The sequence below is a fragment of the Gobius niger genome (assembly GCF_951799975.1).
Source record: "Gobius niger genome assembly, chromosome: 23".
Taxonomy (NCBI): domain Eukaryota; kingdom Metazoa; phylum Chordata; class Actinopteri; order Gobiiformes; family Gobiidae; genus Gobius; species Gobius niger.
In genome coordinates, this window is record NC_136874.1 from 12,742,148 (window position 1) to 12,755,330 (window position 13,183).

Genomic DNA, 13,183 nt, shown 5'->3' on the forward strand with positions numbered 1-13,183 from the left:
CCAAATGCTAACAACATCTTTGGTCGTGGTGAATGACTGAGCGCACGCACAAAGACCAGACAGGTACGTATCAACTCGTCTAAGCTCAGGTAAGAACATATCTCAGTATGTAAAAAGTGGCCTGTTCCTTTAAGCATTAAATCAGCACAAAGTTGAAATTGTACTACTTTTTAACAGACCCACTCATTGTTTTCCTACTTTTTCCACTGGAAAATGCTTTGAGAACCACTGTTCTAAACCACTTAGCCATGCCGCCTCCGAATGACAGCAACATCAATGCGCCCACTCCCTCCTCTTCAGCTGGCCCCGCTCCTCTCCACCGGGCTGACTTTGAAGAGAGCAAGGTGACGAGTTTGTGAAACAAAACTGCTCATAAATGATATAATGAATAAATAGCTATTGCGACGGAGGCCCTCGGAGCGGAGAGAGAGGATATGGAACTGTTTGTGTAAAACAGAAAAGCGGAGCGTAATCACACTGCATTTTTCTGTACAAAAAGTATGGACAAATAGAAATATGGAAGGAAAGGGGACAGAGAAGCAGAATGAATACGCAGTTAATGTCCGACACTTCTCAGGAAATCTATCAAACCGGCTGCACGTATCGCACTATCCATCTCCTTCTCTTGTAATAATAGCGGTCAATTTTCAATTTAGCCCACAGGCAAATTGGCTTGTACAAAGAGCACCCCATTACCCATAATCCCCCGGACTAAAGCCCGCATTTTCTCTGACCCCTGCCTCTCTCCATTCTTTCCTCGGCGGCACCATCGCGCTCCGACATGACAAATCTGTTATTGATCAGCAGATGGAAAGAGGCTAATGTCGTCCCCGTGCTCACAGGCCGCAGCTGTACTCAGATCCCCGGCTTTAGCGCCACGTCCCCAGCTGGGTTGGAAGTCCGGGCACCCCCCCACAAACACCCCCTTTCCAACCCCCCCCACCCCCTTTCCAACCCCCCCCCCCCTCCTGTCGATGCCTGTTGGTCGGCCGTCACTCCTGGGCTGTGGAAAAGGTGTGGAAGGGGTCAGGAAATCGCCATCTGCCCCTTTTGGCACGAAAAGGCAGGTGACGTGGTGGGAGACGGCGGGAGGAGCTCGACTTAGGATGGGATAACAGGAGATTCAAGCGAACACCGATATGGGTTGTTCGCAGTAATGCTAAATAAGAAATAGCAACCGTTTCAGTGGTGAATGCGGCGGCCATCTTGGGATTGTCAGATTAGCCAAATTCTAATTGAAAGAAATCAATATTAAAGGAATAGGCCACCGTTTTTAAATACTGAGATATGTTCTTACCTTAGCTTTGGCGTAATAATACCAGGAGTAATTTGGCATCCGCACAGTAAAGTGAAGATTACTGCGCAGTAAAGTGAAGATTACTGCGCAGTAAAGTGAAGATTACTGCGCAGATTTCGAACTAGTCCTGGTATTATTACGCCTTACAATATAGTTCCCCCTTTTATCCGCTTAGAAAATCCACATACATGTTTAATTTTGTGTAATTATACTTTGTAGTGGAACACTTCACGTAACCATATTTAAATAGGGAAAACGTGGAAGAGCTTGGTAGCTTCTATCTTGACCTGTTTTGGAGCTATAGAGGAGAGAGGGAGAGGCTAAATGCTAACGCCGTCTGTGCTGTGTTTACGTGACTGAAGGCACGGGTGAAGACCAGACAGGTCCTAAAGAACTCGTCAAAGCTAAGGTAAGAACATATCTCAGTATGTAAAAATGGTGGCCTATTCCTTTCATATTTTGGAGTACTGAGAGCACAGGGAGGTTCAACTGCATGCAAGTTTTAATGCTTTTGAAAATATGACTTATGTAGATGGATAACAGCTGTTGTAAGTCAAAATTATCATTTTATTTCAGTGAAGCAGTAATTTAATCAAGAAATGCTGGGCCGAAAAGTTTTTTTTTACTGGAATTTTTAAGCTACTGACAGGAAGTGACATAGATAGAGGTAAACTTCCATAGCAGTTTGACTCATTTCCCATTGCCATAACATGGTCTCTCTATGTCACTTCCTGTCAGTATCCAATAAGGAAGTGAGACTATAAACATCACAAAAATGGTTAAAATAAAGAAACCTGGGTACATTTCTTGGCAAAGTCTTCAATATAATTGTGTTAACTATGTTTTAACAAAAATGTTGTCTATTTTGTCATATGCACTTTAAAGATTCCAAATAACTTTTAACTTAGAAATGTTTGGTCAGATATTGTGATATATGGTTGACAATGGACGTTAGATAACATGAATAAAAGTCAAATTAATGAGGTAAATGAAAAGGCAATCTCAAAACAAGTCTCCGATTAATATACATGAGGTCCATTAGATTCCCAGTCATTTGCTGGGAAGTGAAAATCCCATTCATATTTCACATTAATTTTTTTGCTATTTGCCAAGTCATGGATTGATCAAAAACCTTTCAAACTGAAAAGTATTTTGTGTTTTCTTTCTTGTATGGTCGGTAGTTAGCACATAGCTGACTAGCCTTTTCCGAAAAGTCAATGTGAAATATGACTTTTACTTTTACTACATCTTTCCCATAATCCAATTAGGCGTTTTCATAAACATCACTGATTTTCCCTAAACCATTATGCCTCCTTTGAACTCCATTTCCCCGCTCTTAAGCAGACCTCACTCTTGCACTCGTCATCTGCGCTCCACTGTAAAAAAAACAAGCCCAATCCGCTCTCCATTGTTTTAATCCTGGGGAGATTATTACAGGCCAGTGCCGTCACAAGACTTTGACACAGCAGATTGTTAGAAAGAGGTCAGGCCTGTCCCCGCCCCGTCGTCCTGTCATGGTTGTTACCGTGCCCATATGCCCCCCCACAAGGGTCCCCCAATGCAGCTCCAACTACTGTATAGGGGTTGGTGTGATGGAGACGATGCTTTTGTTCAAGGTTCATTTGGTTAGTTTTAATTTTAGAGGGAGTCATTGAAACTGCTGGGTAAAATAATCAAATTTTGTTAGCCCTACTTTCTCCTAACTTTTTGTTTGTTAGCGGTTATACTTTTTGGTCGTAACTACCTACGTTTCATTTTGCTCTTTGTCTAGTTTTGGGCCCCGAAATGGACACAGCCTGTTACTATGTCCATCTGTCCCACCCCCAGAAGTGTCCCTCATGTCTCTAACAACTGTATTTGTATTCGAACAGGCTGGATGAGATGTTGACACTGCTTTTGTCTCCACGTGTCAAGGACGTGCCGGCGGTGAATAGCCACAGAATGAAGAGACGTTATTTGTGATGGAGAGGCAGGACAGTTCGAGGGCCTATTGAAGGAAATCTATGGTGAAGCACATGGATTTGATATGTTAGATAATGCCAGGGAAATGTGGTAGTGCTCAACGTTTTTTTGGGGTGGAGGAATAATTGGGTAACGGTTGCGATGAGATTTGCAACTTCAATCTAGCTTCTGCTCACTGGAAATGTCTCAGGGCATCAATGGAGAAAGACGTCAATGTTTTTGGTTTTGTGTTTAACGGGCAGGGAGGTGTGGACGAGACGGCGTCTGCGTGGGGGCCCATTGAGTCTGACGCTGGAAGCACATGGATTTGACATTTTTGACAATAGCCCGTGAAGATTGATGGGTGAAGACGAGGGATTCTGTATCGAGGCGTTTGGGAGGGGTGAACATAAAGGCTAAAGCGGGACGTGTGATTGAAAGTTGGCCAGTGACATGATGCTAGCTACAGCGCCTCATCGTTTAAATGTGTTCATCTCACAAGAAATGAACTCGCCATCTACTCTTACTTTTTACTAGCATGGATGTCAGGCATTTCTGTCGCAATTTTGTTACTCTGAGGATGACAACAGCTAATACTAAACTCAAAAAAGTAGTGTTGAACTAAAGCGGTAGTCTGGAAGCTTGTTTTGACCCAAGATTCCCAGTCATTTGCCCCAGCGAGTGTCCATGTGCCATTAACTTAAACTTATTCAAATAGAAGTAACTTTTCTTCCCTTTCCTCATTAAAATTGCTCCATCCATCCATCCATCCCCATCCATCCATCCATCCATCCATCCATCCACATCCATCCATCCATCCATCCATCCATCCATCCATCCATCCATCCATCCACATCCATCCATCCCCATCCATCCATCCATCCATCCATCCATCCATCCATCCATCCATCCATCCATCCATCCACATCCATCCATCCATCCATCCACATCCATCCATCCATCCATCCATCCATCCATCCATCCACATCCATCCATCCACTGAAATAAAATGATAATTATTACCACACTGTCACACACTTCACCAAATGGTGTGAAGAGAATAATCTGTACCTCTATGTTGATAAAACAAAGGAACTCATATTCAAGTCCATTTCACCACAACCACCCACTGCCATTAACAACCAAACAGTAGAAACAGTGAACAGCTTTGAATATCTTGGACGAACAATACATGACCAAATTACATTCGATCAACACATCACGAAAATTCAGAAAAGAAGTCAACAGGACTCCCCACACCAAACCTCAAAGATCTAAATCACCAGGCCAATAAAACCATCGTCATAATGCACTTTAAGCTAAAGCTAAAGGCTAACATAAATTTGAAGCATAATGAATGTCTGAAAAGCAACACAATTCATTTGACTTTTGAAAAATTCCATTCATTTTTTAATCTGAGTTATTTTTTTTGTATATTGTTTCATTATTGTTAACAAGCTAGCATTACAGACGTTATTGCAATATCATAAAATTAACCTGATTTGACTGTCAACATGTACAATGACTTTGACAACAGATTAAATGAAGTTAATCCCATCGAGCCCTGCTAACCTTATGCATTATTTAGCCCTTTTAAAGTAGTTTCGACACATTGGTGTTACTGATAGCGAGCCCTGGAGTTGTCTTCAGCTGACATTTTAAATACATCAACTATTTCAACCTATGAACCAGACTACATTTATAGTGGAGGAAAATAAATGAATGTCATTGAATTCCAACAAACTGAAATTGTTCCTCATTCTTACATTTCTTGAAACACGCAATAAAATGTTTAACGTCCCACAATTTGTGAGCGTCTTCCGCATTGTCCCGGATTCTTTCAGCGGGAGCCCATAATTGTCCCGGATTGTGTGGCGGTGCGTTGGAACAACCCAATAATGCTCCACAAAGAGAGGCATGAAAGTTGTAGGTCAGTGGGTCACGGAGGAGCGGTGGGAGAACCGGAGGAATCTCAACACTCCTGATGGATTGACGTGCTCCGAGTTCTAGTCCCGAGATGCTGCCTAATATGGAGAGGGAGCCGTTGAAATGTACTTTTTTTTTTTTTTAACTGTCTGGAAGGGTCTAGAGGGGCGTTGTTTTATAAAAATATGTGTATCAAAGAAGTGGGGCGGGGGAGTTTGGAGATGTTTCGGATAAAGTCTGCGCACAAAGCCGTGTCCCAAATGAATGGCTTCTGGCTTGAATCATTTTTTACTGTAAACAAAGAGGTTACGAAGTTTCATTTCAACCAAATCATAAATAATAAGATAAGAATAGGTGAAAAGAGAGCAAAATACTTGGAGATTTGGTCCTAAATAACAGACAGTGTGAAAGGCTTTGAAGCAATTATAAGATTGACTTTTGTTTACATCAGTGACAGATTCCAAAATGGCGGTGCGTGGCATTTTTGTCATTAGTATACACCCAAAAAAAGGGTAACATGATGGATGGATGGATGGATGGATGGATGGATGGATGGATGGATGGATGGATGGATGGATGGATGGATGGATGGATGGATGGATGGATGGATGGATGGATGGATGGATGGATGGATATGGATGGATGGATGGATGGATGGATGGATATGGATGGATATGGATGGGTGAATGGATGGATGGATGGATGTAGATGGATGGATGGATGGATGGATGGATGGATGGATGGATATGGATGGATGGATGGATGGATGGATGGATGGATGGATGGATATGGATGGATGGATGGATGGATGGATGGATGGATGGATGGATGGATATGGATGGATATGGATGGGTGAATGGATGGATGGATGGATGTAGATGGATGGATGGATGGATGGATGGTGAACTCTACTAGAGACTCCAAACCTTGTTACGTTAAATTCAACAGTTTAACACATCAGCAGTTCATCTATTATAAAGTTCTCCATTATAAAAGCTACAGCAACAAGAACAAAAGAGTTCCTTAGATATTCAGCAGAGCAGCACCATCTTCTCACTGAAGGAACTTTTCAGTTCAATGTGAATTCTATGTAGAGGACAGATGGAGATAGGATCTATGAACATCCTTTTGTTCATAGAATGTTCTGTAGTTCAATTTAGGAAATTCATAAATTAGAGGCCTCACACTACAGGAATCCCGAAAACACAAACGCATCTTTTGTTCTTCAGACCTTGAACTTTGCACTGGTCAAATCTTCCTGCTCAACATGCTGCACATTTAGTCGATAAGTTGCCCCCGCTGTCACGCCTAGTCATCGATCAATTCAACTCTTGCAGCATCTCGTCACACTAATTGAATTCAACACAATAGATTAATCCCCGAATTTTGTCCCAAGACACGAAAGCGTCGTGGTTGGTCTCCTAATATTTCAAATCTGGACACTGCTATCCAAAAGACGTCATAGAGAAGTCCTCCACTTAGGCTTGACCTATGCACAAGTTCACGGCTTCGCAACTCGCAAGGGACCACTACAGCGTCTCCGTATGTCCTGACAGGTCACTCAGGGTGTCGCCTTAAATGTCTCCTACGTCCTGAGGGGTTGGAGCAGACGACTTGGGCTCGGGGTGTCATTCCCCCGCAGGCCCCCTTTTTGTCAAGTCGTCTGGACTTTTCCGAGAGGTCGGTGGTCACTGGTCATCCATCCTAGCACAGCCACCCAGATTTTTGACCTCCCCCGACCTCGCTGTTCACTCAGGGAGAAAATTACCCCGAAATGGTCGAATCGGAAACCCCCTCCCCATTGAAAGCCTGAAGTTTAAAAATCACCACTCTTTCACTGACGGGGTGCACGCAGGGGGCAGCGTCATTAGCGTCTGCGTTTCTTTTGACTCTTCAAAAGTAAAAAGGAAAAAAAAACGTGTCCGAACGGAACATTGTTTGGGAGGAAATGGATCGCGGACAGCTGTTGATATCCCGGGAACGACGACGAAGCATCTGCCCGTGAGGCGCTCGCTTACCGTCGGACGCTGCGCCGCTCCTCCTCCAGTTGTTTCAGGAGCTCGTCGATGCATTTGTTGGCGTCCATGTATTCCTACGGGTTGAGAAAGAAGGAGACGCAGTAGATTAGAACTTGCAAACAACAGGGACAGAGTCGATCAGCCAATGCAACAAGAAAAATATTGGATGGATTTGCAACAGATTGTCTTTTTCGGACACCGAGAGAGACATGTCAGGGCTTGAACTTTCCAAATAACAAAACAAAAACCCAAGTCTTGATTGATTCATCTCATGCTCCAGTTGACTCGCGGACCTTTTGCTTCCATAGCCTAACCACTGAGCCTTTGCCGCCCCTGATCAAGACAAGATCAGGCACTGTAAAGTTAGTTTGGCTGCTACCTTTAGCTACTTTCTACTTCTGTCTTCCAAGTTGTTGGGTAGTGTGTTTTTGGCTTACGTTATTTCCACTACTGAACCGGAGTTTCACGGGCCTTATAAATCCATTTGTTGTACATTTTCATGGGGTAACTCGGGAGCAGCTCTGGACTGGATCTGAGCTTTGGCCCGCAGACAGCAGCTCTGTAATGTCGCGAGGGAATAGCCTACTTTAACCGACCGTGCTACTGTTCCTGAAAGACTTGAGAGGGAGAGAGAGAGATGGGGAAAACAGATGTCCTGGCTCTGCTGCAGTCGTCCACCTTAAGGGCTGTTAAGAAGACACACAGGGGGCGGCTATGTTCGCTTTGTTTTTTCACGTAATTTTCCTTGGTTGGACATTTTTCTGTGGTTCTGTTTACCGTTGATGCTTGGGAAAAAGGGAGCGACAAACGAATTACCATAACTGCTTCTATGAAACTCGATTATACCAGTGTGAAATGAGTGAGTTCTATGACACTCTCGATAATATTTTTGTGAAGAATGTTCGAGAACAGGGTTAGGGAACGTCAGGCCCAGATGCAAAATCCAGCCCTCCAGCATAGATTCTCTGGTCCACAAGATGGTTCTGACATGGTTTTGTTCTTTATTTAACCAGGACTGTCCCACTGAGATTTCATAATCCCTTTTCCAGGGGAGTCCTTGCTCCAGAGAGGAAACTACTGTACATGTCTTTGGTGGTGTTGAAACCGGAACACCTGGAGGACGCACACGCAGACACGGGAAGAACATGCTCTACACCAGGGGTAGGCAAGTTTGCGTTAAGTCGGGCCGATCTTCATCATCGCCAAAACACCAAGGGCTGAACCTCAACATTGTAGCCTAAAGTAAAGAACTTTTTTCTGCAGATGCCAAAGTTTTACACCAGTGGTTCCCAAGTTGGGCCCCAACGTTACCCTTGGATGGCAGGCCCAAACAACCCAAATAAAACCTTCATTTGTCATATATCGTACAAAATATTGTGTTTTCCCACACAAGTTTTTACTGAACAAGCGGTAGATATGCCTTTAAATCTGAAATTCCATTCAGTTTCAGATGGAACATATTGAAAAAAGTTTCCTATAGACTCACGGCCCACTGAAAAAGGTTCCGGGAAAATACTGACACTATTTCTTGCATCTTTAGAGTATTGTAAAAGGAATTTGATCTCTTATTTGCATAATAATGTTTCTCAAAATCATCTTGAGGGCCAGAGGTTCTGTGCTGGAGGGCCGGATTTGGCCCACGGGCCTGACGTTGCCTACCCCTGCTCTACACTGAAAGGCCCGTGGTTCGGGATCGATCCTGGGACTTGCATGCTGTGAGACAAGAGCACTAACGGCTGTGTCACTGTACCTCCCAAACACATACATGTTTAAGTACTTAGCTTAAGTGCTGCTTGACCACTGTTGGGAGTTTTGACTAGAAATTGGCCCACCACCTGTTCTAGAACATAAAGATGTCAGCTTTGTTTTCAACTTTTCTTCAACAAATTACTCCTTCTCTAATGTAAAACTATAATACCTACAGCAGGCATAATCCCGTCAGGCTAAATTATAATTAGGAAATCATTCAAACCTGTCATATGCACGTTAAACTCTCTTGAAGATAGTGGATTAGCTTAGAGCACACCAGACACTCGGATAATGTCCTCTGGCTCTCCAAGATAAAGGGGAAATATGCACACACTAGTCTGATTTGCACAAAACAAAGACCATAATGCCTTCATTTTGTATTATATGTACGTAGTTCTTCATTTGGCATGACCGTAAAATTGAAATTTCATCCCGTGACAACTGAATTAGGTCAAGTGCAGTTGACCTATTTTAGCGAGATCTTTTGTGGCGATGGCGAACTGATTCCCAAAACTGGTAAGTACCATCTTTTTGGTAAAAATTCCTAAAGCGCAATTATTTTTAAGTGAGAATAATCGACGAACCTCAACCTTTTCATCATCTATGATTTAAGATGTAGCTGTATTCATTTGCTGTCCCACTGACCCATTTTTGACCCGTATCTTTTGCGCATCAAAAATTCCTTTCAACTACTACCCTTACCCGTTTCCTTCTCATTTTAATTTCCGCTGTATCTAATTATCAAATCGGCTCCCTGCTTCCAATCCGCAGACTTCATTTAGACTCATCAATTATGCATGATGTACGGGCGAAAGCCTGTTTTCTCTGGTGGTGCTAGTCCTGGGGTGACCGTCTCATGGACAGTGATGGGTGGCCTATTGAACTCAGCGTGAGAATCCCTGCTTTTTTTTTTTTCAATTACTAGATGTGCGCAGACAGCAAGATCAATGGAGAGAGCCTGTCCCGCCGAGATAAGCATTTACCCCGGAATGATGTGTCAGGGGCTGTCAGGGATATGTCAAATTAATTAAGGCTTGACTGCGGTAGAGGTAGGTCTGTGTAGGTCTGCGACTCGACCACCCACGGGACGGATTTGAGCTTGGATACGGGTCGACAGCACACGGCAGGAGAATTAGCCTTAAGTCCCTTGTCCTGTAATGTTCATTGTATACTAAACATCATTGCTGGATGAGATTTGAAATGTCTTAATACAACATTTGTAAGAGATTCACAAACCAATCATTCGTTTGCCTTTCATAAGACTGAGCATGACCTTTCTAGACCTATAGGTTAACATGTGTCCAAAGCAACAACATGACGCAAATAGATGTGGTGCACTCGGGTTCCCTTGACGTGTGACCCCACAGGACGAAGGCAGTTAATTGGTATTATGTCTGTACAGTGCACGGCTTGGCCTGTACTTCGAGTGGCTGTCACATGTCGGAGGCAGTTGCGAGGAGGTTTGTAATGGTGCTAATGGTTCCCGCAGCAGTTGGACACTTACGGAGCAGACAGAGTGTCGCACGGGCAGCCGGGTCTGAGTGCACCGCCAAGGACGCAGTGATAGCAGAGCGACTGGGTGTCTGGGGCTAATGTGCTTAACTTACTGTACAAAAGGTAAGGCCAACAGTGTATTATGAAGCCTAGACTAGCCTTTTTGTTGGCCTTGATTGGTCGTATGAAAACAACAATGGCATTTAAACAATTGAAACAAGAACAAATAAAAGTCATGGAGAAGCGCCAAACTTATGGCAAATCAACAAAGGAAGGTGCTGCAGGTGTGGGGGGCTCTTGATGCCTCTTCAGTGTCTCAGAAGAAGAAATGTGTCTGTCTCAAATGTCTTTAGCTCATAAGTTGCTTTCTTCAGAACCATTATGGACTCTTAGCAGTAAGAAAAATCTACCGATCCCCACAAAAACATGGCAAAGATGTACAAAAGTATCCAGTAAAACAATGTATAGCACAGACACCACAAATGCAGTCTGCGGAAAAAGGCAGAAAAAATGCAGCTGTACCGAGAGAGACGGAGGTTGCTACCTGTGTACACGTCGCCGTCATGGATGCCAGGTTGTAAGTTATGTTTGTGCATCGATACAACCACTAGCGTTACTTCAACTCCGACCCCTTTTGCATTTTGCCTGGCCTGCCGGACACTCTGTCACGAGTTAAAGTAAAAATAAGAAAGAAATGGCCCAAAATGCAGACTGCAATGAAACTGATTTAATATGTGCAAAATCCAAACAAACTCGACATGAAGACAATGAACTGACAAAGAACAAGGGAAACACAGGGGTAGAAATACATGAGGAAACGGGGCACAGGTGAGACACACTAGGGCGGGGCAGGCAATGACGAGAGGGAAGTCAAACAGAAAATCACAACAGACCAAAATGACATGTCAACATAAAACACCAAGGACATAAACACAAGAAAACAAACTAAAACAGGGCAACAGAAAGCAGACCATGACACACTCCTCCTCTCTGTTCAAAAGAAGAACCGTCTGGACAGCTCCTCGCAGCCAATCATCTCACGATTTTACCCACATCGGTCCACTCTACCAAAACAATAGAGATGGCGTGCGTGGCGAGTGATACAATGATTTCTTCTGCTCTTTCGTCTGTTTTAAATCAATAAAAAAAAAAAATGGAGAAAGAACCGGAGAAAGAAACAGCGTTCGAAGAGTTCCTCGTGAATAAGTATCTAGCGTTGCTCTGATTGGTTGATGCCGTCTGTCAATCACGCCCACCGGGAAATCATTGAGATCATGCTTGCTGTCTTTGAAATATCTATGAAAAAGCATGTAGTTTGGCAGGACAGGCAATTTTGCATTGACATTAATCCTGCCTTTATTTCAACTTTATTAATAACTTTAGATTGCTGTAAAATGTAAACAGTCAAACAAAAAGACATTAAAAATAGTGCTTCTCACACTTCTAATTTAGTTTTGCATCTATCGCCAAGTCTCTACATTCCTCCCTTTCCTTTGTAACAAACCTGGCAAGTGTTCAATGGACATTTGCCAATAATAATAGCCCAAGTGCCCAAAGCAGAGTGGCCCAGCGTGTAGCCACAACACAAAGATGAGAACCACTCTCGCTCAGATTCGGATAACTGTCAGTGGCGGAGCGAAATATGCTGGACAAGAATTGCATTCAAACCAGTTGGGATTGCAGAAATAACTTGTTTTTAAAGAATAGATTCCAACCTAAAATGGTCAAAACATACCGCGCATTCTTACTGTCAAAAACACTTTTCCTGACCATTTGACCCACTTTTCGATTTAGTGTCCTTTCGTTTGAGGTGATAATAACCCTCATTTTGCATGGACATTTTAAAGACCATAACAAACTGCTGAGACTGGCTGGAAAAAAAAACACATCCAAACCACCTCTTGGGAATCCTCTATTCTCCCCGTAAACCTTTCAGACGTCCAGTTTGTCAGAGTCTGTAGCACGCGGGCCAGGCACTCCGTCCCGGCCAGTCACGCTTTTTAAATGCCTCACATGACAACACGCACGCAGCATTCCCGGCATTCCGAGGATTACTCCCGCTCCCTGTTATTAGGAGAGGTCGGAGCGATGACAAGTGGATTTATCCCCGTTTGTTTGATGTGGCCAGTAAATATTCCCGCCGGCGAAGGGCTAAGGCAAAGCAGGCTCCATCTCGGTGCCGGAATCATTATAATCATTACAGGATCGGGTTTGGCAGAGAGAAAGAGGATACGTTTTCGGGGGGAAATCTGAGGTGGTTGAAATTGGAGGGAAATAGAATCTTGGTGTTTCACCTCTTCTTAGACCTGACTTTGAACGTGTGGATGGCTTTGACATTTGATCACGTTTAGTTGATCATTAGGCGTTACTTGCTTTACCATGGTCTTTTTTCCAAAATGATGCTGGTTTTGTTTTGTTGTCCGTGCACTTGCTTTTGTGACAAATATCACCTGGAATGTTCTACAATATATTTTGAATGGTCGAAAATCACAAATTGTAAAGACTGCAATTGAACCTGGATAGACTTAGGCAGACAAAAGAAGCAAGACTCCGACGGTAGACATTGATGTAAGAACTAGGGCTGAACTAACGATTATTTTGGTAATCGACTAATCTACCGATTATTTTTACGATTAATCGATTAATCGCTTGGCTGTGAAAGGTGCATGGAAATTGTATTTCTTCATTTTTTTTTTATCACATAAGCTAAAGTGGCGCCGCTTGAGGACACGTTGATGGAGTAAACTTAAAGTAAACG

At 43.3% G+C, this 13,183-nt stretch overlaps 1 protein-coding gene across 3 annotated transcripts in view; it reads right to left on the bottom strand.

Annotated features, from left to right (window-relative positions):
* The window catches only part of LOC306981805 (nck-associated protein 5-like), a 220,556-nt gene that overhangs the window by 145,435 nt on the left and 61,938 nt on the right, over nucleotides 1-13,183 (bottom strand). For all 3 annotated transcript variants that reach the window (XM_079581485.1, XM_079581486.1, XM_079581488.1), the window contains exon 2: nucleotides 7,183-7,256. In XM_079581485.1, coding sequence (XP_079437611.1) covers nucleotides 7,183-7,256 — 74 coding nt within the window. The remainder of the gene's footprint in view (nucleotides 1-7,182; nucleotides 7,257-13,183) is intronic.